Here is a 26784-nt window from a genome sequence, read left to right as displayed (position 1 = left end):
CCCAAGAGGAAAGAGAAAGGATTGCATCATCAACCATTTCCCCTCAACATTGGACTCCTCCATCTGTCCTGAACAAGCAACACAGAATCCCAAACAGATGATGCTCAACCTCACATCTGTCTGGAGGAACCAAAACAAAAGAAAGCACTTATCTTGAGAGCGGGCTTCGATAAATAGCACCCGACATGCCCTGGACAGCAGCAGGGTGTAGGAGTCTGTAGCTGTCGTTTTATTTATTTTGCAGCTGTGGTTAATTTTGCCGGGAAGCAAAGAAGGGGTTCGTCTCTCTCTGGAGTCTCCCGCGAGAAGGGAAGATGGCTGCCATGAAGATTCTAACGAGCACCGGGCTCTTTTTGGCGTTATGCGCGTTAGGGTTGCTGGCTATGGCCATCTGCACCGACTACTGGTACGAAACAGATGCTCGGAGGCACCGGGAAAGGTGTAAGAATTATTCCAACAAGAGAACTGACCCGGGATACATCTATATTTCCAATCACAACCTTCCCCTCCGCATGCCGCCCAGGGATAAAAGCAAAGGGAAGGGAGAAGGGAGTGGGCTACTTCCCAGAGTCAAGCGGCATTTCTTAGCGGCTGCCTCGGCCATGGAGTCTCATTGCAGCCGGCAGTTTAACTCGACCATTTCGGGGCTGTGGAGACGGTGTCACCGGGAGGGATTTGATATTGAGACCGAGGACCTCATCTATAAAGGTACAGTATTTTTATTTTATTTTATGTATTACTGTTATTATCATTGTTAGTGTGCCTAAATGTTAAAAAAACCAAACAAAACAAATAAACCTGTGTGAAATATTTGATAACGCGTGCTTGTATTAAGATACCTTTTTTATTTTAATACTTTTTTATTATTATTATTAATATTATGAAATCGTTTGATGGTTAGTCGTATACACTGTCTGCCTTCGACCGCGTTTTGGTCAAAGCAGCGGTTCTTTTATTTGCTGTGTGTTACAGTTATAAGACAATGTGAGCTCTGTCCAGGGTCCTGAAGCGAGCTCCTTAACCCGGTCCCCCGGTCCCCCAGTCTCTCTCACTCCCGTCCAAGCTCTGATTCGGTCCAAACACCATGAGACGCAGAAGAAAAAGTCTAGGGGGGAATTGAACACAGAAATCTACTGTTTTACTTTAATCGCGATATAGTCTCGACGGACAGCAGCAGCATATTGGTAGCTGTGTGGTTAAGGGGTCCGGCGACGCTAGCAGAGAAAAAAAAAACAAATAATTAATTATTGATTTACATCCGGGTACGGGAGGGTTTGGGTAGGTGAGGTAGTGTAGCTGATGAGAGAGAGAGAGAGAGAGAGAGAGAGAGAGAGAGAGAGAGAGAGAGAGAGAGAGAGAGAGAGAGAGAGAGAGGACACATTCTCTTGAAGTATATACATGTATGCATTACCTGTGTATATGTTGTGTCTAGTTATTTGAATAAGGCTTATATTCTAGAGGAACCTTGCAATAGTCTTGCATTAGAGGCACACGGTGGTATTTGTATCTGTCTACTAAACATTAAACAAATTATCTAGAACCAGATTTGATATCATTAAGTTTCATAATTGGCTGTTGCTCACATTTTACTCAATTTCACATTAATGATTCGATTATAATTGATTATCTTTCAGAAATAATACTATTTATTAAGCTGAGACCCAGCCTCCTATATGTATCACGTCTCAAGCGAAGTTACCATCAATTAGCACCCTGCTTAGGATAATGCATTGACCCATTTGCCTTTTGTTGAGGTGAACCTCAATTAGTTTACAGGCCCCATGGCTTTAAATAATTGTGTTATCTGGAGACAATTACTGGTATTCTGTAAAATCTTTTGATGCTATTTCCAACATGGCTGGGAATTATTTATTTTTGGGGTTCAGTCTATAATGTGCAGCTGACACCCCAAGCAGCAAGACTACACTGGGGTCCACCAACACACTGAAGAGGGCCCTGCACTGTTCAGTTTTTGATTTTCAGCTTTGGTAAACAATATTCCAAAGATCCTCTGCTGTTTAGATCAAGTGAATAGACTCCAGTTTTTATAAAACGATCACCATGCGTAATCAAGACTATATATACTATGGGGTTCAGTGTGCCAGTGCTACACAAAGGGCCTCAACATTTAAAGGTCATTTGAATACCAATGATTAGCAAACATTGCTTTTGCTGTGTCTGATCTTTGGATAAACTTCAATCTCTTGTGCCATCAAACACGCACACGCACACGCACACGCACATGCATGCACATGCACACACACACACACACGCACACTATATATACATATTGAGTTGTGCCATACATAATTCATAGTGTGATCATAAAATAAATTGGTCACTGACACGGAATCTAAATAAATAAATATTTCAAGCAAGGAGCTGCCAGGTCTCCAATCAGCACAGTACTTGAATATGTGTTTATACACGCAGCATGTAATTCATGCAGCATATTGCAACGCTAAGGAATACATTGCAAAAATAATTTTAACATGAAATCCTTGTTTAATATGTCAGGCAGAGCGTTCACAGAAACATCACCTGCTGTGAGGCTATATCAGACACCGACTGTATACACCGTAAAGCTGCAGAAATGTACAGCTTATTACAACATTAAAAATAATAACTTGGCATCCATGAAGCCAAACATTCAATGGTAAGTTCTGACGCTGAGTATCCCATAGAGTTACCCTAAATAAATTCAATTGAAATTTAAAAGAGGGTCTCTATTAAAAATACCAAAGCTCAGTTACTAGGTCGCTGTCAAAGATTTATACAAAAATGCAGCCAATGCTGCACAGTGTATTAAAGCTGACAACTGGTGGATCTTCAAATAGAGAAAAAACAGAATGCAAATGTATTTCAATTCGACAGTTTGTTCTGTTATTGGAAGTGTCTAAAATATGCTTGATGTTTACGTGATTTGACCTCAGGTTAAAAGTGAGTTCCCTGCCTGAACCACCACTTTGCTTCATTTCATTCATTAACTTGACATGCAGTATATAACTCAACGAGACACATCTGGTTCCCAGTGGAGAGCTGTAAGCAAGTGATTTCATGAGGAAAGAGTCATAAGTGCTAGCTGGAAAGCATATTCAGTTCCTTAAATCCAGCAATCAATGCCTATTTTTGCTTATAGCCGTGCTGTTGTAATGACAGTGGGTTTAACTAACACTAACAAACAATGATGTCTGATTGCTGTAGTCAGAAGCAGGTAACACAAGGCTGAGCTAGGCATGGCTCCTGTGTTGCACGTCTCAGAGGTCTTTATCTCGTGCTGCAAAATAATCAGCTTCCACACACCTGCAACCCCGTTTTGATTGGCACCCTTAGATGCTCGTCTGTTGGGAATCCTGTTTATGCAAAGGGTCAGGGTTTGAATTAACCTACACTGCCACAGATCTGCACAGATACAGTGCAAGGGGAGGGACCAGAGTGGCTAGGGTATGGAATGGGTTGCCTTCCTAGTCATGTTGTTGAGGCAGAAACACTTGGATCCTTTAAGACCCAACTTGAGATCAATCGATTACTAGGAATCAGATGAGCTTAGACTGGCCAAACGGCCTCCTCTCGTTCATAAACTTCTGTACAGTATATTTGTAGCCTTTGTGAGGTTCAGGGGGCAGAGCATTCGCTACCCCTTCGTTATTATCAGGCTCTCTATTTAAACCCTGGGATGTGTCTCGCTTCTGTGACCTTTTGCTCCTCCTGAACCCCTCCCCCCCTCGAGGTGGTGTCTCATCTTCCCTGCCTTAGAGGCTAGAGCTTCACCTCCACTTGAAGGTGACCCGCTCGCTTGCAGTGCTCAGGGTCGCTGGTTCACACCCAGCGTCCGCCGTTACACACAGAAAAAATTGTCACTGCATTGCTGTGGATGGTGTACAGGCTTGAGCAAAACATAAATGAGATGAGCCAAATACACACATACAGTACGAAACAAATCCAACCCACTTTCATTGAGCGATTTGGCTAACAATGGAAATATAGGTAAGCTGAACAGCTGATGGAGTTTCCTCTGTCAAACAGATGATCACCATGACCCATGCAAGTGCAGGATAATTATTAGGATTTTAGCAGAATTTAAGCACATCAGCGCTTGACTTAATACACAAGGGCTATGGAGGTTAACAAATGTGTAACATAAAAAGTTCAGGCTCGGTACTTATCCCGCAGAGTGCAATGATTGAATTACACCACAGCTCAGCAAAGATTAGCAGGGTTCTGAAGTTGAGTGGAAGGCTGTCTACAGCGTGCCAGAAAGGTAAATGATATTCTAATGTTCTACAGCCCCATGGTTTTCCCAAATGTTCTCTTTTATTAATCTTTCATAACACACCGCTGTGACTAGCTTTCTGAAACTGCCGTATTTCCTGCTGTCTGCAGCGATGACAGCATGATTTATAAAGGGTGTGTATGTGTGTGTGCGTGTGTGTGTGTGTGTGTGTGTGTGTGTGTGTGTGTGTGTGTGTGTTCTTTTTCTTCACTGAGTTTTTCCTCCATTTGTTTTCATAGCGTCACCGCAATGCTGCATCCAAATCTTAACTTAGCCATCAGGACAATTGCTTTTTAAATCAGGGATCAGAGTTTCCTGAGAGGTCTAAATGTAAAACAAAATGAGACCAACAGCAGCATCTTGTAATGTCATTCCCTTTTTCTTTTTGCTGAAATATAATTTCTTGGCTGTGAGTCCACATTCTTCAAATGTGTCCTACGTTGCAGAGATGCAAACCTCCGCTCCCAGCCCAAATTAAACCTGCTTCCTTCCCTCCTTCAGTCTGGGAATGGCTGTAATATTTTCCACTGGTACATCCGAGCTGTGAGGGCTCCAGGCCCGGGTGGTTTTCCAACGGCTATTTGTTGAGCCCAAGTCAGAACCACACCGTGAAACCCTGGCCTCACGACATATGAATCTGGCTCAGAGGGGCAGAAAGTATGATTTTCATGCTCATCAGATCCAAATTACTGCTCTCTTTTCGAGTAGCACTCTTCTGCTCTTTGCATAATCAGCCCGTCGTTGCATTTTAGTTGTGTTCAGTAATATATGAAGAACGAAACGAAGAAAAATACGACCATAACTTCTGGATCCGTCATTCTCAACTCAAATACAGCGGCGCTTAATACTGCATGATCTACATCTAACATGCGAGCGATAGCTCAGGCTCTGCAGTGGCAAAACAACCAAGCTCCTCCTAAGCCTGTCACGGCCTCAGTTGTACAGTGGAAAAAAGGTAAACATGTTCAATGGCAAGATTGACTTGAACTTAACATTCAGTCAGCCAGCACACTCACTTGCATGGCATGACTCAATAGAACAAACCATATTATTGTTGCTGTAATGCAGTGAGATAGTCGACAACAAGAGGCCCATTTCAAACACCCTATCCAAACACCCTAAGCACACTACCTGTATCATTCACACACATTACTTATTATATGTGTTTACTAGAAGTTCAATCAATATTTTTGTGCCGTTCCGGTACCTTCAGATTTAGGACTACACCACTGCCCATAACAGAAGTTATTGCAGGTGTATCGAGTTCTTCCACTGAATGATCGATTTTTTTGTTTGTGGTTTTATGCTTGATGCCCCTTTTCAGTTCGCTCTTGCAAAAGCATTTGCAACCAATAAATAAAAGGATTTCTCTTGAATGTAAAGATGGTGAGTGCAGAATGATGTACTGTACACCATATACATTTACAGATGTGTGGATCCACAAAGAGTGAACAAAACAAATTAGCAGGATATAAGTGGAGTGTTGGGTGGAGGCATTCATTCTCAGAGTATGTTTCTGGTAATACTGAAAGCTGAAACCAATCCAGCCTATAATGAGCATACGAATGCACAAACTACCCAGGGGAAAAAAAACACAAGACCATCTCCAGTTAATAAGCCTGCAAGATTTGTGCTGTGACGTCAAGAGGTTTTGTTTTAGCAATCCCCGGCTTTTAGTAAAGCCCTTAAAGGTTGCTGTTCGTGATCAAAGATGGTTTATTTTGAGCAAAATTCATTTTAATTGCAGACGTTTTTTAAAACACCCAACAACTGCCCACACATCCGTGTTGTATTTTAGTACAAAACACTGGCACACATGCTTATATGCCAAGGCTAAAAAATATCTCCCTTCTTACTTAATTAACACAATTGTTAATTGCTTAAAATAGCATGAGTAATGTGGAGTGCAGGCGCAGCACTGTTGAATCGCAGCATCTACAGTTTGTGGAGGCACAGAGGAGCAGGAACTGCAGCTGTTCCACCAGCAGCAGAGAGGAGATAGGTTCAAATGTTCTAGATGCAGGAGGTCTAAATGAGGGCGTTCGCATGGCAGTTGATTGTCATGCATAGTACTGTGAATTCTACATTCTTGGGATCCAATCTTAACCTTAATACCATTAACTAGTGTGTGCTGTAAATAGGACAGTGGTACTCAATTGTGACTCTTTTAGTCCATTCCAAAACGTGTTCAAAACCAGGTCTGTAATTATTCAATAGGACACTTAGGTTCAATTAAACAATTAAATACCTGCTTGGAACTGGACAGCTCTGGAATGCTCAATTCAGTAATTAAAGAACATGCTGCTGGAACAAGTTCCGGACTTGAAGTTCCTGACTTAAGAGGTTTTCAGCCTGGCTGTATTTCTGACATGGTGTCCCAATACAAGGCACATGTCATATTGAACTCAGTATAGCTCTGTGATGTCCTGTCCAAACACTGTGGAAGTCTGATGGTTTGGTCATCTTGATTCTCCCACAGTCTGGCCCGAGACTGAGTGGGAGAGCTTTTATGAATTATGCACCCAGGTTTTTGAAATGGCTGCCAGAATCTATCAATCAGTCTGACTGACTGGCTCAGACTGAAAATGCAGTCTTAAACTCCAGTCTCCAGAGCTGGTTTCAGCACAAGTGCTACGCAATTTGAAAATTGTATTGTATTGTAGCAAGAGGCCCTTCGTCTAACAGGGGAGGGCAGCCTCTCCATTTATCTGCAAGCTAATTTATGGGCAGGGGTGCCTTGAAAGGCGAGGCCAAAGGCCAAAGAATGTAGTGTAAAATATGTATAATGTGGTAGTGTTGTCTAGTCTAAGCTTTAATAAATACTCTATCCTAACTGAATTGTAATTCATTATCTTGTCCAAATACTTTGACTACTTGTGAAATACTACATAAGAAAAGCAAAGCCTCAATTGTTTTTTTTTTTTCACGTTTTCCATTATTTAGTAATTTAGCAGACGCTTTTATCCAAAGTGACTTATAGAGACTTAGGGGTTAACTATGCATCACAACAGCTGCTGCAGAGTCACTTACAATAGGACCTCAGTTCTACGTCTCATCCGAAGGACGAATCCAATATTTGTATTCATATCCAATATACAGTAGCTGGTATAGTCAAGTTATTTTTTTCAGTCAACAACAAAACCTGTATACAAATTGTCATTTTGATTGCCCTAATTAATTATCCTGTCTTTTTGATTGCTATAATTAATCACCGTGATTGCTGAGTGCTGTAGTCGGTCGATTTTTTTTACCCGTTTATCATCTATAATTTGTTGTGATTTATGGCCCAGCTTCTAACTCGCACCTCAGATAGTCTGTGTTATTTACTTGCAGATTTGTATATTAGGTTCTCCCAGCTCCACTGTTTGTGCATGTACTGTCTTTAAGTCTATTCTTCAGCCCCACCCCACACTCACACAGTCACATTCTAGCACTGCTATACATTTCTACTCCCCTTAGTTGACTGCCAGCTTTTGGATGGGATAATTAGGAGTGGATGACAGTGTCTCACGGGGATAGCGCTAACAGCAGTTGTGTTTTTTTTTCTGTTGAAAGACTCTTTCATTAAGTGCTTCTCATTATTTGTAATTTACAAGTGCACTGGCTGTTGAGCGCAGCACCCAAGAGACTGGTGACCAATGCTGTATTTGGTCATTCTTAATGAGCACATTTTGTTTAGGGATTTAATTCATTGTTAAGTACGCAAGGAATAATACGTCTAAGTGAAAGCCTTTGTACTGTGTGGTCTCGTGCAGCTAAAATGAACTTTTGGGGAATACAAATAAACGGGGTCTGCTGTTTAACAGTGTTACTTCACAAAATTCTAGACTAAGGGAGAACACACAGTAGTACTCAATAGACACAAAGAGTGATGTTACAGCACTGCATATTTAAGTGTTAAAAGGAGCATGGTTGTGGGGCCCTGCAGATTTAAGATCGCTATTATTTCATTGTGTTCCGGGACACTAAGAACAGGCTGACGCAGTGCTCAGATTGCTCTGGTTCTTGTAAGTGGCAGGCGGTTCAGCTCAGACAAACAGGATTCACCAAGTCTTGCTGTAGATTCCAGATTTCAATAATTCAGCTGGTCTATACTTAGTCCTTGACCTGAATTGGGTAGAAATGTGGGACCGCTGACAGTTAAGCTATCCTGTCCAAACCTTCTCCGCGTAAACATGTCAGAATGCTAGACATCAAGCGTCCCCGTCCATCTAGCAAATGAACTTTGTGCTGATTCAGTATCTCCGGGTTAACAGAGCTGAACGAAGGTCGTTATCTTTTGACAAAGGCAGAGGTTTTCTGAGAAAGGGTTGTTCTTTTCAGAGTTTCTGACACCCTCCTGCACCTGAGACAAACTGAGATGCTGCATCAACATCTCTTTTTAAAAAATTAAAATACAACAAGGTGAATTCAGCAAACGCAGCAAAGAGTGGACTGAACATTCAATATGTGCCTGTCTAAAATATATTTGACGCACTCACACACAACTAAATGCTGCAGTATACAGAATAGTCATTTCCTATACATAAAGAAATCAATATGCAAATACGCTGCCTTACCAAAATACTAGTACCTATCAAAACTCATTCCTTTTTCAAAGATTCAAGCAGAGACTACTGTGTTCTAGGGGTAGGGAGTCTTGTCCTTAGTTATCAGACAGTTTCATCTCTCAAAAGCAGTTATACTTGAATATCAATTACTTTGCTAGCCTGCCGATGAATGGTTAACCTTTTCAGCCTTTGTGTTGATGAATGGTTTTGGTTGATTTTAGGTTGTACTGCAGCTCTGATAGTATGAGACCAGCCTGGTTGTGTTTTCGTGTTTGATGATCTGCCCTGAATAACACTGCATCAGTGAGAGATATTATCACAGCTTTTATGACCAAAGTGACCTTTGTTCTTGTTTAGCCTATCTTTCTATACACATGGGAAATATGTTCTGTGTGCATTTCAGCACGATTTTGAATCAAATATTTGCATTACTGAACTTTAACATGATCAAGTATTCCTAAATGCGTGTAATGCATACATTGCTTTATTGCCCCTACATAAACAATACCATATAGCACACAATGTCTGTCTGTCTCTGCCTGCCTGTCTGCCTGTCTGTCTGTCTCTGCCTGCCTGCCTGCCTGTCTGTCTGTCTGTCTGTCTGTCTCTGTCTGTCTCTGTCTGTCTGTCTGTCTGTCTCTGCCTGCCTGTCTGTCTGTCTGTCTCTGTCTGTCTGTCTGTCTGTCTGTCTCTGTCTGTCTGTCTGTGTGTCAGCCTCTCTGCCCTTGTGTGAATGTCGCTGGGTATCCCTGTTCACCCTTGTGCTCTGTTGCAGGTATGATCCAGCGCTGTATCCCAGTGAAGTACCATTACTCCTCATCCATTCTTCCGAGGAACTTCCCCATCAACATCACCAAGACAATCCGACAGGACGAGTGGCACGCGCTGCGTAAGTAATCATCTCCACAGCAATCCAGCAGCCTTCTGATTAGCGGGAGGCAACAGAATAGATTCGCCCTGGGGTGGATTGCTTCTGTTTCTGTCACAGGGTAATGGCTTCTTGAGGTAAGCCACCGCGCTGTGGACAGAAACAGACAGGATATAGAACTTGTTTGGCAATCTGGTCAGATAGATGGATCTTGATCTTCGCTTTACACAGTGATGGATCTGTTTATCAACCACATCTGGAACAACTAAGAAGTATACATGTAGTAAGTATAGTTTAATAAAGCTGCTGTATGGAGATATAAACTTGGAGGGGAGGGAGTGATTGATGATAATACACAGTTTCATCAGCCAGATGTTCTCAAACCTATTGAAGTCACTTTTTTTTTTTTTTAAGTGTCACAAGTCATTGCAGCAAGAACGGCAGCAGAGACTCTTATTATGTAATACGTTACTTATTTAATCCTCTTGGTCCCAATGGGTACATAAGGCATGCAGTATGTAATACACAGAAACTTGAATATTCACTCAAATATTCAGCTTGAGTAAATACTAGAGAAGTCTACCGTCTCCTGAGTAGTACTGTACAGTAGATTCCCAGAGGCCACGGAAAGAGCTTAATAGAAACAAAATGAAAATGAAAAACAAAACAAAGCCGAAGCAGCACAGCTGAGGGGGCGGGGGAGCTTCTGTGCAGTGTGTCTGTAAGCAGCAAGCTAACCGAACTGGAATGCAATTAGCAAGTGCAAAGGCTTCATGGAAAGCGTTTGTCACGATCACATCATCACGGTCGTTCATTCTGCTGACAGCTTATCCCACTGCGGTACCGCTCGATCAAACCAAGCCCTTAGTTTGGATATGAATCTGTTGAGTATTTTGATCACACCACTAATGGACAGGAGTATCAGATACATTTTGCTTTTACTTCTAAGGCATTTTCTAGATGTTTAGTAACAATGCAAAACTAAAGGTAGCATTACCCATCCGACCCAGATCAATGATATTAAACTTCATTATAAAAATGCTAGCAGCAGGTATTTTATTGCTGCATTAAAGGATTGCTCTGATGATTACTATAGTAACAGCACTGGTTTACAGTCAGCCATGAAAGTGTATTCCAGTTGGTGTCGTATAGATTTGTTGCTGAACCCATAGGCTTGGTCATTCATCTGTTTTAGAACATGCAGTCTAAGCAAATCATAGAAACAAATAAATAGGCTCGGGCCCCCCATTCCCTCGGGTCCCGGAAAACGCCTGGGTAAGCCACTGCACTGCTCAGCTTTCCTGAAGAAATGAGTCATAAACCATCCTCAGGTGTCCTTTGCTTAGTTTGCTGCCCCATATCTGCATGCTTGGCAAATGCCCCGTGGCTCAGGGGATCAGTACTAGCCAGCATCTATTATGTCTGTGTCACTGAACTGATTTGTTCTGTTGTACGAGCCTGCCTGGAGCTGCTGCAGCCTAGTTTGCAGAATGCGTCCCGATCCATTAAATAGATCTAAAGCTGATGATAGTGTTGCTCTAGCAATTTGTAATGGTTTCTGACCCCCCCCCAACACTCCACTTTGATTTCCCGGGAATGTGAGATGGTGGTGTTATCTTTCCCCTTTGTGGTGTTATCTTTCCCCTTTGTGGTGTTATCTTTCCCCTTTGTGGTGTTATCTTTCCCCTTTGTGGTGTTATCTTTCCCCTTTGTGGTGTTATCTTTCCCCTTTGTGGTGTTATCTTTCCCCTTTGTGGTGTTATCTTTCCCCTTTAGATCTACGTCGAATGACAGCTGGCTTCATCGGGATGGCGGTTTCCATTATCCTGTTCGGGTGGATTATTGGAGTCCTCGGCTGCTGCAAGCAGCATGATTTAATGCAGTATGTGGCGGGGCTGTTGTTTCTCATGGGAGGTGAGACACGCAGAGTCATTTTCTTAATCCCGCCTGCCCAGGTTTTAGGTCGGCAGGGCAATCCACAGTTCACTGCACACCAGCGACCCCTGTGGCTGATAGGGCGCCTGCGGGTCTGCAGTGGAGCCATTCACTGTGTTGTCCTCCGGCACTATGGGTCTGGTGGCTTCGCTGTGGATTCCCAGTGTGAAAAATAACGGATTGGCAGGAACACGTTTCAGAGGACACGCGTTTCAGCCTCCATTCCGAGTCGCCGGGGGGTTGCAGCGGTGAACCGGGATAAAAATGATAATAATTGGGCATTCCAAATTGGGGAGAAAACCGGGGTAAAAACCATTGGCGACGACTAAATTTAAATAAATAAATAAATGAAAGAAAGAACAGATAGTGTACAGCAGTTAGCCTCAACAATAGGGGGACCTTGGCAGCTTGTCTTCAAAAGCAGGACACCCCCTGTCAAGGGTGACTGTTCTTTCTCCTTTCCCTCGAGTTTTTTATTTCCTTTGGGGTTTTTTTTTCACATTTCTTTTAACTTGCTGTGTTACCGCTAATTGTTTTGTGTTATTATTGCTGCGGATTTCTTTTTTTTTTTTTATATAATAAAATGATGTGGTTTGGATTATAGTAATTGCTTAGAGCAGTAAAGCACAATCCTATTATAGCCTCAATGCTTAATCTGCAAAAATACAACAAGGGAGTTATCAATTAACTTGGGCTTTGAAAGATACAAAAAAAAAAAAGCATGGCAGGTACGACAGGTCTGTATTCCACAAGCTGTTTCTCTTTCTTAAAGGGACTATTGTTACCTGTTAATTGTGCTATTCAGAATAGCACTGGCTGCTGCATTAAAGGTTTTCTCCACAGAGAAGCCATTCTGCATTCCGTAGTCAACAGTTACAGTTTACAAGTCATTGCAGCCGTTTCCTTTTCCCTCATATAAAAGTCATTACTTTGGAAGGTGATATGCAATATTGCATGTTCTGACTGCTAAGCAGACATCTCACTGTAGCATAGCAACCACAAAATTCTATAGAGAAATGAAAATCGACAAGCAAATTTTATTTTTGCACAGAAATCGTTGTTTTCTGTCACCCTGCTCGAAAGCGTCTTTGAATTTATATTAATAAAAATACTTCTCCCGCCCATAACTTCTTAGTCTGGTAAACAAACACTCAGTCTGGCACATGTTTTCATGTTTGTTTTGGGGTGGTTTTGGCCTGGACATGCATGCGTGAACACAAGGGCTGTTCTGTTTGGTTTCCTCACCTTTCCTTTTCATGTTCACACACCAGCTTTTGAACAGAAAGTGACTTGTCAGTTGCCTAGACTGCTAGTCCAGTATAAACACAGTTAAGGATACCATCTCCTCAGACGGCTTCAAGGAATTCAATGGTTTACAGTGTGAACAGTGTCACGAGAACGGGAAAGTGAAAGAGATTTCATCAAGTTTCTGATTAGAGAGCAGAGATGGGCGAGTGGGGTTAATTTCATCAAGCCAGAATTTTTCTATTTATTTCCCCGTGGGGAAGGAGGTCACGCTAGCTCGACCTGCTTTTAATCAGCACAGTGATGATCGGCCGAAACGTTTGTCTACTTACAAAGACATTAACATATCCAGAGAGTATTTTGGGATACGAGTTAGGGAAAAAAAAAAATAATAATAATAATATGATTAATTGTATTCACCTTTCCCAACTCTAGAACCATTGGAGTTTGTATCCTGATCTGAATCTGCTGAACCATCCCACCCTCTATAGTCTAGACTGGATGTTTTAATTAGGCTAATAAATATGTTCCTTGATCCTCTTTGATGCCCTGCCAACGCATGGTGGGCTTGAGTAAGGCTTTGTAAAAAGCATATCGTAAGTACCCTTAGCAAACATCAATATGACGATTTATGAGAATTATGAGGCTAATGTTGTCCTTTGGGAGTTCTTAACATTTTGTTCGAGCCAATAGCAGGATCAGACCCAAGCGAGGGAGGTTCAGCTCTAACCTTTAAGTAAAGGATGCATCCCTCAGGGGGGAAACATACACAGAGAAAATAATGATACCCCAGGTTATTTTCTCCACAAGAGCATGGCAGTGCAATTCATCTTGTGCTTTTAGAAATAGAAGGGGCTTGTCAAAACCAGCAAGCAAATATCCTTCCTTGGTGGGCTTTTCAGTCAGTATAAACACCCTACACAAATTCAATACAAATAACACAAATAAAATCATGCTGGGAATAGTGATAGGATAAAAGAAAAACACTCACAGGCTACAGTTTAGAAACCGATTCTACTTCAAACAAATAAATGCAATTATTCAACCAAACATCAAAGTTTCTTTTTCAAAACACTCACAGGCTACAGTTTAGAAACCGATTCTACTTCAAACAAATAAATGCAATTATTCAACCAAACATCAAAGTTTCTTTTTCATTACGTGTGTTTGGCAGGAACAAGGACAGACTTACATGAATAAATCACTGGACCCAAGTGCAGAGGGGAGTTTCCCACCATTGAGAAACACTCCTGCCAGATTAGCTAAGTGAGCTTTTAGAGGTCTTTGTATTGCTTGCTGTCAGTCTCCTTTGCTTAGACTAGAACCTGCCCCACAGTCCCATCTGCTTTGAGGCAGAGCCAACAGGCTCTCAGATGCTGCAGCATGAACCCAGTAAGCAGTGACATGTAACTAGCCCTTGACTCTTTGTGTGGCTTTAAGGTCTTAGATGACCGGATGAAGGTTAAATTAAATACTTAAGGATACTGGTGTTCACTGCATGCTCTTATAATGTATATAAAAAAAATGTAAAAATAATTTTAATATATTTAAAATAAGCATGCTGCAGAAATAATCTCAGGGATTTTACATCACTTTTATAAGAAATGTAATACTTAGTGGAATTCCCTCCAGGCTTGTTTTATTGCATCTGTAATGCATAACCCCATTAGTGCTGTAACGGCATTATGGAATCTGGTGAGCATCACAGTTAATATTCGACAGATCAATACAAACAGAAACACACTATTGTGCTTGAACTGCATCATGCAATCCTCATCACTATGAATGCAATGATGATCAATAACTCAATGCAAATGAGCCCCGCCTGCGGTGGTATCATAGCTACATTAGACATGATGTTCGCTAGATAGTGAGCGTTTGGGGCAATTACGAGGATATTAGTTTTAGTGGTTGGAAACAGACAGTAGTGACAATGCAAATATAACTGGCAAATAATTCACTCTTGAAGCTGTAGCTAGAAAATGCATTGAAAAAAGGATGCTTAGACTATTGTCATCATTCTTCAACAATTCTTTCTTTTGTAACTGTTTTCCAGTATAGCTTAACCTCCTTTCGGTCCTTCTATTAAACATACTCGCAATTCATACATTTGATACACACACACCCTGCTAATAAGAGAGTACAAGATGCCAACAGCCTCCATATATCATTCCCAAAGAAGGAATTTCAATGATTATTTTGTATTTAACCAGGACAGAACCCTTGAAATATACATCTCATTTCTTTATCAGTGACTTTCCACAAGCTTGCCTTTACATTGAATTTAAGGAAACACACAGACAAAGCACAGCAGCATACAGAATAAGGGCCTGTTCTTCTAACCGGCTGTTTGCTGGAAAGCAGCCTGATCTAACTGGGGAGAGCGGAGACCGGCAGTATCTCTCTCCGATCTATTGGATGCATTAACCTGGGTGCTGCTCTTTCGTTAATGCGTTCCTGGCTGTTTCCCCCATTGACCTGTTTATGTAAAAGCTCTTCCACTAGACCCTCATCAGAGAGATGCAGCTTCTCTGAGTCTAAAAATACAGACAAAATGAAGCGTGTGCTTTAGGGCTTTCTCCGAGCCATCTCTCAGTGCAAACAAAGAGCAACCGACAGGGAAGCAAACTCAGAGTTCACAACCGCTCAGAAGTAACCGTGATCAGTGTAGATTTGTGTGTGTGTTGTCGTAAGTTAGCCTTGAGTAATTACTAAGAATTGAACTCTTAAACATCAAGTAATAGTGAAGGTTTATATTACAGTGGCAGTTACTGTAAATCCTGCCATAATCCTTACTTCAAATACAGGTATCAAATTAGTGACATTTAAAAAGAAAACACAATTACAATACATTTTATTTCGTTGTTAAGTCTTCCAACGCACCTTACCAAATAGACATTTTCAGCCAGTTTTATTCTGCAGCTTGCAAGTAGCAACAGCCCCGTCTATGGTAGACAGCATATTTGCAGGCAAATAATTATGACCAGAACAATACAGTTTCTGTGCAGTAGTTGTAGGAGGTAAAGAAAAATAATACAAGGTCATCTCTGGCACAGCTAACAGGTTGAAGGGAAGAGTCTTTGCAAGAGGATATTAACGGACTAAATAAAATCGCTTTCGCTCGCTCTCTCCCATCAGGAACCTGCTGCATCATCTCCCTGTGCACCTGCGTCGCAGGGATAAATTTTGAACTGTCCCGCTACCCGCGGCACATGTACGGACTACCGGAGGACATCAGCCACGGCTACGGCTGGTCTATGTTCTGTGCCTGGGGTGGGCTGGGGCTGACCTTGCTAGCCGGATTCCTGTGTACATTAGCCCCTTCCCTCAGTGCCCCCCGCACGATGGCACCGAAACCAAGGCAGGAGAACGGAACAGTCTGACACGCAGCGGGAAGCACAGCCACAAGGACACTTAGAGCCATCGGCTCGGACGGCACTGGCGAGTACAAACCATAGTGACTGGAGGGGAGGGGTCCTCTGCCTGCCACGGCCCGACCAGACTTTTTTGTTCACTTACGCCCAAGCGCAAGTGACTGCTTTGTAGAGATTCTGATTAATAATGGTGCTTCTCCAGGAACTTAACCGTAAACCAGAAAAAAAAAAAATACATCTTCTGAGTATTTGGGAAAAAAAGAAAAAAAAGTTGTGGCGAAATTCTGTCCCGTGTGTGTTTTAGTCGGGTTGGACTGTATTGTGATTGTTATTGGTTTCTTAAAAAAAAAAAAAAAAAAAAAGGAAAAAAATATTATGCTGGCATAAACTGTCGATTGTTAAAAGACAACAATATTTAATGTGGACTTATAATATTATTATTACTATTATTATTAGGAGAACAGTGTTTTTTTTTTATTACCCACTGCAGCCTCCCGTCATGGAAGATTACAAGCACACACTGGAACCAATACTGTCAGTCCTGATTAAACGACGAGTGAAATGTGCTTTCAGCTTTCAAATGGCTGAAGGACTTGCCGTGCAGAACTGTGCATACAGAAAATATAAAAGCAGTAATTGACCTGAACATATAGAACGCGTCAATGGCTAAAAACGGTCTGTAACCTTGGTAACCTGCCAGTGACCTTATTAGGTAAAGCTAGAAACTATAGCCCTACAGCGCTCCCTGGAGGAATAATGCAAACCTAAAATTAAAAAAATAAAACTATATCCTCTACCCTCCAAATTTACATTTAATAATGAATCCTTAATACTGGCCTTAAATCACAGGTTACTGTTTAAAGATTAACCCAGGAGGAAATAGTGCCAAGGTAAGTCATGGCTTGGACTCAGTAGGACAGCTTGGTATTTTGTGCAGAGTATCTTTCAATAAAATAACAGAAGCCAGTGTTTTATGATCACTTCGATGAGAGCGTTTCACAATGTGCTGCTAGTAGAATGATGAGCCCAGTGATATATACGGTCTCCATCAGTATAGAAACGATCTGTAAAGTTGAGGGACGGAAGCACTACATTTTAAGCAAGCAACATGAAAAAATGCAGCAAAGACGACAGAGACTAAGGCATTGTGCGTGTGCACTTTTTTTTACTTTTTCCATTTTTGTTTAAAATACAGGCATTTGTAACTGAGAACAGACCTGTCCTTGATGTAACCCTGCTTTAACTTGTCTTCCAAAAGCCAGCTTCAAGCCAGTCACTAGTATTGTTGTGTTGAAGCTCATAACAACGTCCCTCGCCAACTCTCTCTAGTGAGTGTTAACAAAGTTGCCTGCCCCCAGCCAAGCACCAATAAAAAACCCCATCGATCTACCAATGCACTGCATTCAGACCAGGCGAATGGCAGTATGGATTAGTTACCGTGGTTTTGAAGGACTTTTTCTCAGAGGTTAAGAGAAGTAAAGCCAAAGTGAGTATCAAGAGCTTTTTAGATATAGCATCATGCTGGCTTTGTACAGTACTAATAGACTGTAAAAGGGAGAGCTAGACAATACCATGCAAAGCTTACAGAGAATAGATCCTGGCTCAGAATACTGTGAATTCCTTCCAAGTGCCAGTTCTGCATGCTTGTATGTTCACTATGAACTGAAATTTAATTAATTAAAACAGAATATTTCCACAACATAACTTGGCAGAACGATCCTTTGTGAACATCCTACACCGAAACGAAAACAATCCCAATAGAAGCACAAAACACTCGGTGCTGGGGGGGCCAAGGTGAATGAGGGTATACTGCGACTAGGACAGCATGTTACTGTGCTTGCCACATAACATCTCTTCCCAGGCACTGAGCCCTTAGTGAGCACATAGGATTCCAACAGGATTCCATGCCCCGTTTCCTGCCAAGACTCAAGTCATCCATCCCGATTTCCCTTTTAAATGACTGTCAGCTTTTTGAATTACTTGTTGGAGATTATTTCCTCCATGACCAAGAAAGGATACTGAATAAGACTTGGTATTGAAATGCCAATAACAATTGCGTTAGGAATGCATGAAACTTAGATTTTAAAAGAGTAAAAACAAGTATCAATCTCAGATTTCATGGGGAGGTTGGTTAAGACTACAAATTTGCCATGTGAATAATATGAAAAAGTACAAGGTAGGTTGGTTGGTGGTCGTTTTAACACAGAGAAGCTGAAAGCACAATTTTATACTTGAACTAAGCAAGCTAAACAACAAACAAACCATCTTCCACAACGAATTCTAAGCCAATGTACAGTTTCAGTAAGAAAGTTCCCAATTTTAGAAGCAAGTTCATAAGTATTTTGTACAGAACTGCATAAATGTTTTGCATTTGTATGGTGTATGATACATTATTTGTACAAATATCAACACATTTCTGACATACAGAGTAGCATTTCTGCAAATAGCACCAATGTTTAATATTGTATTTTTTTTTTTCAATTTAATTTATTATAACATTGTTTAAAAAATAAGAGGAGGAAAAGCAATGCCTAGCATGAAAACATAAGGTTATTTCATTCCAATGTATTTAAACTTGTATTTTTTTTTAATTTTATTTTAAAAAACAAACAAACAAACAAACAAACAAAAAAAACAAATGTAACTTCAATTCTCTATTAAAATATTCAACAAACTACTGTCTGTTTATTTTTGACAATTCACGACCGTGACAATGGAACTAGGCCTTGGGAGGGGTCTTTGTAAACTTTAACTTCATGATTTGAAAATACAGAAACAAGACGAACGACACAAAGGAAGAGAAGTCCTTGACAATGTTAATGGAAAATGTTTAATCCCTGCGTTGATCAGAAGGACAATATAATTACATAGTACAAGACAGAAGTCTCAATACAGCTACATCCTTTTTGCTTGTGCACTGCCCCAGCCTCCACCTGTGAATACACATACCCCTGCACCCTCCCAGTTCAGTGTCACCTGCCCAGTTCAGTGTCACCCTCCCAGTTCTGCGCCCCAGTGCTTGGGCTCAAGCGTAGTACTGCAGGTTAGCTTTCTTCTTGGCCTGGACCTCTAGAATGCCCTCCATGTAATCCTCATGGTTCAGTTCAGTGGCTCCTCTGCGAAGCGCAATCATACCCTACAGAAAAGTGTAGAAATTACATGGGCTGGATTAGGAGCGGTAATAGTTTACAGTTCAAACTTTGCAGGTTTATAATTGTGTCATTTGAACATTATCAGATACATTCATGTGAAATAGATACTGGTGTTTATTATTAAATAACATTAAGACATTAATAATCTATTCCATCTACACATTAGTACACTACATATGTAGTCTTAATACATAATAATATTGAAGTCATTTATTCTAAACTTATCCGAGTGGTTACCAAATTTGAATGTTAAAAAAGGTTAACAAGGACGGAAATCAGGCTCCTATTGCATAGCGGTTTCACCCATTCCAGGTTTTACTATGAGCTTGATTAGCCACAAATGTATAGGAAGCAAGCTCATGTGTGTCTTATGAAACTCGTAGTAAACCCGGAATGGATCAAACTGCTATGTAATGGGTTTCATTTCTGGGTTTAATCTTAAAAGTTGAAATACTTAGAAAATTTAGTCCAACCCCCCTAATTAGGACGCTCAGCACTGCACTGTATTATCAGATTTAAAAAAAACTTTTGGAAAAAAATATATATACTCACTGCTTCCACACACACAGCCTTGCACTGGGCTCCATTGAAATCATCAGTACACCGGGCCAGCTCTTCATAGTTTACATCAGGACTGTACAGAGAAGAAAAAGACAATGTAAAGTGAAGGACTTCCAAGCTTTAGGCAAATATTTAATCAGATCCTATCAAGGAAAGTGCATACAATTCAGTAAAATGAATACAATGAATCCTGGGTCATGTTCGTCACACTTCTTCCCCTCAAACACCAGTTATAGATCTCTTTAAAACAGGGATGGAAATAAAACTCCTATTGCATAGCAGTTCACCTATAACAGGTTTTACTACCATCTTGATTAGCCCCAATGTATAGGTAACAAGCACAGGTGTGTCTTTTATTAAACTCACAGTGAAACCAGGAATGGATCAAACTGCTATGCAATGGGAGTCTTATTTCCATCCCTGTAATATAAACCATGTAGATCAGGGGTCTCCAACCCTGGTCCTAGAGAGCTACTGTGGCTGCTGGTTTTCGTTTCAACCAATCGCTCAGTTACTTAATTAAACTAATTATTGCCTTAATTAGTCCAGATTAAAAGGTGTTCCAGATCTTTAGCCACTGATGATGTACAGACACCCTATGGATAGGGGCTCTCCAGGACCAGGGGTGGAGACCCCTGATGTAGATCTTGGGCATGCTTTCTCTGAGTTGCTGATTCATTCACATGTAGAAAGGCACTGCCCCTGCTTGCGCTTACCTGACATTCATCTTGCGGGAGTGAATCTGCATGATTCTGGCTCTTGCCTCTTCGTTCGGCATTGGGAACTCAATCTTACGATCCAGTCTACCCGATCGCAGCAGCGCAGGGTCAAGGATGTCAACTCGATTTGTAGCAGCAATAACCTGTGGATCACAGGAAAACAAGAACGAAAAAACCAGTGAATGCAGAACTCTCATCAAGATCAACAATTTCAGCAACACCTGCTCTTTTACTGGTTTCTTTTTAATGCATTACCAGTAAAATATAACTTGTTTATTAATTGTTAACAAACAGCTAATAAACATGTTAATGTACATTATTTTCTGTTAACTGTTAGTAAATAATATGTAATAGGCCAGCTAAAACTGCAAACATAATAGGCCAGCTAAAACTACTCGATCATATGCTTGAAATCGGTTCAAATTGTTACTGTAGTAATGTTTAGTAAATTAAATCAGGTTTTTATTAACCCTAACCCTTAGCTAAAAATTAACAATGTTTGTTAACAGTTAATAAACTAAAAACAAACATCCCTCCATTTGCTACAAATAAATTGATCCATGCAAGCCTGGTCATTAAGATAGTGTACAAAGCACAGAAACAACAGTCAAGTCCATGATTAAGTCGAATAAATAATTTCAGTGTTAACACGATACCAGTCTCACAGCCAATGCTGTATTATAAGTTACCTTGACTTGCATGTTGGGCTGGAACCCATCAAGCTGATTGAGAAGCTCCAGCATGGTTCTCTGTACCTCACGATCTCCAGCTTTCTCACTGTCGAACCTGCAAGACAAGGTTAAAGAAAAAGAACTGAAGATTACAAACTAAAACTTGCACTACAACTGTATTGCTGTTATTCCCAAATATAAATTCTAGAACGAAAAGGAAGCAACCATGTATAACCGCAAACAACTGCTCAGGCTTCACACAAGTGTGCAATGATAACAATGCCAGTTTACTGACCGCTTGGTACCAATGGCGTCCAGCTCGTCAATGAAGATGATAGTGGGGGCTTTCTCCTTGGCTAAAGCGAAAGCATCTCTGACCAGCTTGGCTCCGTCACCAATAAACATCTGGACCAGCTGGGGGCCAGCCAGCTTCAGGAAAGTCGCCTGTGAAGCAATGCAGTAAACTGATTAACAGAAGGAACTCAGAATCGATCAATACACACTGGGTCCTAACTGGATAATGGCTTGTCAATAAAACCATATAAAAAGTAATATACTTTTTGACAAATTAACAACCTAAAATCTAAGTGGACATAATCAACTTTTCAATTATTCAATCAGGTAAATGTTCACTCTGCATGCAGTTCATGCTCCTCGTCACATTATTTTACACAAACAAATACAGCACTTTTGTTTTTTTTTGTTTTTTTTTGGTGGGGGGGGTACTATATTACAACAGACTTCCTTAATTTAAGAGAAAATCCTCACATATAAAACTTATGTACAGAAGGCTGACTCTACATATTGGTGAATATCTGCATTTCACGAGGACCTTGCTACATGACAAGTTGGTACACAACATCACAGAAGATTGGGTCTCTCTTTCAGGACACTAACCTTTGTCTGAGCAGCACAGGCTCTAGCCAGCAGTGTCTTGCCGGTTCCTGGGGGTCCATACATCAACACTCCCTTGGGAGGCTGGATCCCCAGATTCTCAAACTTCTCCTTGTGGTTCATTGGCAGGACAATGGCTTCAACCAGCTGCAGAACAAGAGGACAAGATCAAGGTGCTGCACTGTAACAGTCTTCTGAGCCATCACCCTACCCACACAGCATTCAAACAGTTTAAGCATACACAAGTTAAGCTGTGATAAATCAGTGTGGCAAACGACACTAAACTATTTTTATTGGGTCAAAAGGCACTGACCTCTTGAATCTGCTTGTCCAGTCCTCCGATATCACTGTACTGCTCAGTGGGGCGCTCATCCACCTCCATGGCTTTGACTCTGGAGTCATACTCTGTGGGCAAAGTCTCCAGAATCAGGTAAGAGTCCTTGTTCACTCCCTGTAATAATAGGAGAAAGGTTGCCCATATATACTTTGCGAAGTGACATGCATTCATTTCACAATATTACTGCTAGCATCAAAAACAAACAAAATAAACAACATACTCTTCATTTAAATCACAACACTCACCACAAGGTCTCCAGGCTTGAGTTTCTCTGCATCAACCAATCCAATCACAGGAAGGAAGTATGTCTATGGAAGAAACAAAGCAGATTGAATTCCTAAAGGATCATACGGTGCATGTGGAGGTTTCATTAGCTTTCACATCAAGCTCCCACCAAGACCATCCTTCAAACATTAACATATTACTCACTGAATGCGTTAGCATTGCTCACGTGAACCGATTAACTATATTATTTTTCAAACGTGCCTTTCTGCATGTTATTTGCTTGGGTTCATTTAAAATGCACAATGGAAAAATGTTACAACCAAACCCAATCCATTGCTTCCACTTTGATGTCTGTGTTTAGTTTACTAGACCGGTTTAATTCACCAGCTTGTGTCATACCTGGCGGGTTGATGTCTTAATCACAGCACACTTGCCCTTTCTCTGGGAGTCGAGATCAATGTTGGCTCCATCTTCCTCTTGGTCATTTGGATCCACATCCAGCAACTAGAACACATATGAATAGGTCACGTTAAGAATGTTAAAACGATTAGGAGACTCCTTAAAACAGGAACGAGCCTTGAGTGGATGAACGGCTGCTTCTCAGACTCTCTTATGTTCTTGCGTACCTATTTTCCAGCTGCGAAAGTTTCCACCTGCGATTGAAAACTGTTTTCACTACAGATAACCTCAGCTAATTACGTTTACGCTGGTAAAGGCACATTTCTGCATAGAAACTTGACCAACGCTGTCACACTCACTTCAATGACATTGGACACCAGGTACGGCAGCGTCTTGTTCACTTTGATCTTTTCCGTGTTCTCTTTGATTTTATCCTTCATTGCCTGGAGCTCATGGGTCACTCTCAGGACCTCGCTCTTCATGATCTGAGGGAAAACCAACGTTTTCATTGAAATGCATTAACAAACACCCTGGTTTAAACAGCGTCACTTAATGCACCTTTGCTGGCATCATCCTCTTTCACCCGGCCATTCATGCACAGCAGAAATGTCAGCGACACAGTCACACATTTCTGTAGTCTGTCATTGGGGCTGAATACTGAAAGTTAAATATTATAAAACTTCCAAAAAACAAAACAGAAAAGTGGCTATCGGTTCCAAAGATGGAGCTGCCTTCCATAAAAACACCTACCTTTATTTCACTATCCAGGAGGCGGGTTCGCTGGATGATCTCCTCCGTGGACATCTTGAGAACCTCCTCGCCAATTCCATCCTGTCATTAAAAAAAAGGTAGGCCGAATCCTTAGTCCCCCTGAATATCTATACCATTAGATATACACAGAAGATGAATTAATGTGCTGAATACAAGCACACAGTCAGTTGCTGTTCAAATCTAACCATGTTAGTATTGTTGATATGATATATCACCAGCCAACTCCTCAATCATGAATAGAGGTGCAAAAATAAAGAAGGTAGAGTCGTAGCGAAAATGTGGCTCTGTTAGAGAGAGGGTACAGGAAATATTGGCCACTTAGTAATGGTTCAAATTATTTTGGGGGGGTCGTCTAAAACTCGGTATTAAAAAGTCAACTGATTGATAACATATCATAGCGTGCGTTTTCTAACTGCAGTTGAATATTTTTAGCATCTTGCATTTAAAATGTGCACTGAAAACCGTAAAGATCCTTTTATATCCTACCGGCAAAACATATACCGCTATTGTGTATCAACAAATACTGTCGTGTCGGCAGTCTTGGTGGAAAACAGCCGAGAAAAACAAATTACAAGAAACGTTTTTTTTTTGTTTTTTTTTAACAAATACTTAAAATACAACATTATAGCATAACACTTTACACTTAGTAAATTGTTAAAATGGTAAGCATTTCCTTAGAAACATGACAATTACTAGCCGCAATCATGTTTAGATTTTTTTTTTTTTTACAGTAGTTTCTTGCTTATTTTTCTATTAAATGTTTGTTTTTTTTTACACGGTTATAAAGTAGGAACGGATTTAGTACCAGAGAGCTGCGTTGTACGTCTTGACTCATCTGAACTATTTCCCTGTGTCATTCTCTCAATGCACACAGGCCGACCGACTAATGCCGTTACCGCTGGATTACAGTGAACACCAAGGTAACACAATGGACAACATCGGTACTCACGGTACTGATCACAAATATAGTGCATTTAAATAACATAAAATTATCATCCGAAATATTTTACAAACAAAATGAATAAAATCACCAACCTCAACCTCATCCCAAACCGATCTGTCATTCAGGGACGCCATCTCGGAAATTCTGAAATCGAGTAAATTCAGTTGAGCGAATAGATTCAACAAACAGATTTATATATATATATATATATATATATATATATATATATATATATATATATATATATATATATATATAATGTGTGTGTGAAAAAATAAAATGTCTACATAACTTTTGCAAGGCAGTGTTTTGTTTCAATTTTGTATGTCGAATCTGGTGGTACAATACTTTTACTTCAAATCTCCACTGAGCGTGGTCTCCATCTTTGTTTTGGTCGATGCTAGGTTAATTGAATATTAATAATAGTAGAATTATTTGATTATATTGTTATGAGATAAGATCAATATCTATTTGTTTCATTAAAAAAAATAACGACTTAGTGTAAATCCGAAGCCGATACTTGTATTTAAATTTAGAACATAATCCTATTTAACCACCAGGGGGCTCCAAAGCTCTATCCAGTACTGTGAAATAACGTACAGCACTAAAAAAAAAAAAAAAAATCTTGTTTTTTGCAGTCGTTCTAAGTGTTTTTGGTTTATGTTACTGACTTTCTCATTCGATTCAAATCGTGTAGCAATCCATCGTTCACCAACTTCATTAATATTATTATTAATATAAAAGAAAACCATTGTTCACCACAGTCACTTGGGACACATTAAAGGCTGTGTTTAATTGCAAGGGATTAAAAAGACACTGGCATGCAGCCAGTTATGCAAATGTCAAAGGTAATTTCACACATTTGAGCACAACATTATATATATATATATGTACAGAAGAAGGATTTTATATCGCAGATTGAATTAAGAAAAAAAAAAAGAAAAATCACCTTACAAAATTACAAATGCAAACTTCAGATGTACAGGGTTTATGTGATTCCAGTACAATACCCATAAGCAATATACAATAAGCCATTTATATAAACTTATTTTATTTTAAACTCTTGTCTGGTTGCAGCTCTTGCACTAGAACCCATGTGCACATCCTAAATGTAACTTGAACAGCAATAAACAGAAACCTATTAAAGCAATCCAAAAACTGCAGGTGCGAGTGTTTGTATCTAATTGAGAAATTAAAAACCATGTGATCTGATAGCACGTGCCTTAACTACTACCTACATAATCCCACATCAGACCCTACTGAACATGTTCTGGTCACACACAGCCCTGTGTAAGACTGACATCTCTGGCAGGATACGTCCCCTTGAATCTCCTGTTCAAAGTACAAGTTGACAATCCAAAATCGTGGACCAGACCCGAAACACAACATCCGAGTTCAGCCAGCTATGAAAGGACGCCTGCTGTAAAAGGCAAGGACATCTAATGTGGTCTAACACAACTTCCCCGTTTACCTTTTAAGCAGGTGTAAAGGATATCTGATTATATATCACCTTGCATTGTTTATCACAGGTTTGTTACTGCATATGCAGCAGCAGGGTGAACTCCCAATTCAGCATTAGCAACCGGCCTTAACACCACTCTGAAATCCAGACACCACTCCTGCACGAGCACTGCCTTACTTTGAAGGTTCGACGGAAGGTTTCGTTCGTAACAGTGGAGCTGGGTCCAAGATGAAGCCACGGTCAATCATTTCTAATAGGCCACTAAATAAAACCCTGTTTGGAATTAACCACCAGACCCCGGTCAGTCATGCCATGTTAACAAATACTGCTTGTCATTTTTGAGAAGAAACTTCTTTATAAACGTTTACAGAGATGTTTTGTATCCCCTCCTCCTCCCATCACAAG

At 40.5% G+C, this 26784-nt stretch overlaps 2 protein-coding genes across 4 annotated transcripts; one reads left to right on the top strand and one right to left on the bottom strand.

Moving 5' to 3' along the window:
- Nucleotides 1-33: 33 nt before the first annotated feature.
- Nucleotides 34-18915, top strand: LOC117432230 (transmembrane protein 178B-like). 2 transcript variants are annotated; one of them, XM_034053824.3, is made up of 4 exons: nt 38-708; nt 9599-9712; nt 11468-11605; nt 16010-18915. In XM_034053824.3, exons 1-4 carry the CDS (start codon nt 315-317, stop codon nt 16252-16254), a joined length of 891 nt encoding a protein of 296 aa, XP_033909715.1. In that variant the 5' UTR covers nt 38-314; the 3' UTR covers nt 16255-18915. The 2 variants fall into 2 exon arrangements, with proteins under 2 accessions (XP_058858232.1, XP_033909715.1); XM_059002249.1 differs by lacking the exon at nt 11468-11605 and having other exon boundaries at nt 34-708.
- A 146-nt stretch (nt 18916-19061) lies between these two features.
- Nucleotides 19062-25094, bottom strand: LOC117432228 (26S proteasome regulatory subunit 6A-B). 2 transcript variants are annotated; one of them, XM_034053822.3, is made up of 12 exons: nt 25010-25094; nt 23954-24034; nt 23563-23688; nt 23204-23308; nt 22825-22887; nt 22556-22693; nt 22246-22389; nt 21644-21792; nt 21367-21463; nt 20675-20820; nt 19950-20031; nt 19062-19381 (listed from the first exon to the last, which is right to left on the bottom strand). In XM_034053822.3, exons 1-12 carry the CDS (start codon nt 25049-25051, stop codon nt 19271-19273), a joined length of 1284 nt encoding a protein of 427 aa, XP_033909713.1. In that variant the 5' UTR covers nt 25052-25094; the 3' UTR covers nt 19062-19270. The 2 variants fall into 2 exon arrangements, with proteins under 2 accessions (XP_033909713.1, XP_058858230.1); XM_059002247.1 differs by lacking the exon at nt 25010-25094 and adding an exon at nt 24780-24824.
- Between the last annotated feature and the right edge of the window lie 1690 nt (nt 25095-26784).

The sequence above is a fragment of the Acipenser ruthenus genome, chromosome 27 (assembly GCF_902713425.1).
Source record: "Acipenser ruthenus chromosome 27, fAciRut3.2 maternal haplotype, whole genome shotgun sequence".
Taxonomy (NCBI): Eukaryota; Metazoa; Chordata; class Actinopteri; order Acipenseriformes; family Acipenseridae; genus Acipenser; species Acipenser ruthenus.
This window is presented reverse-complemented; position numbering and strand designations above follow the sequence as displayed.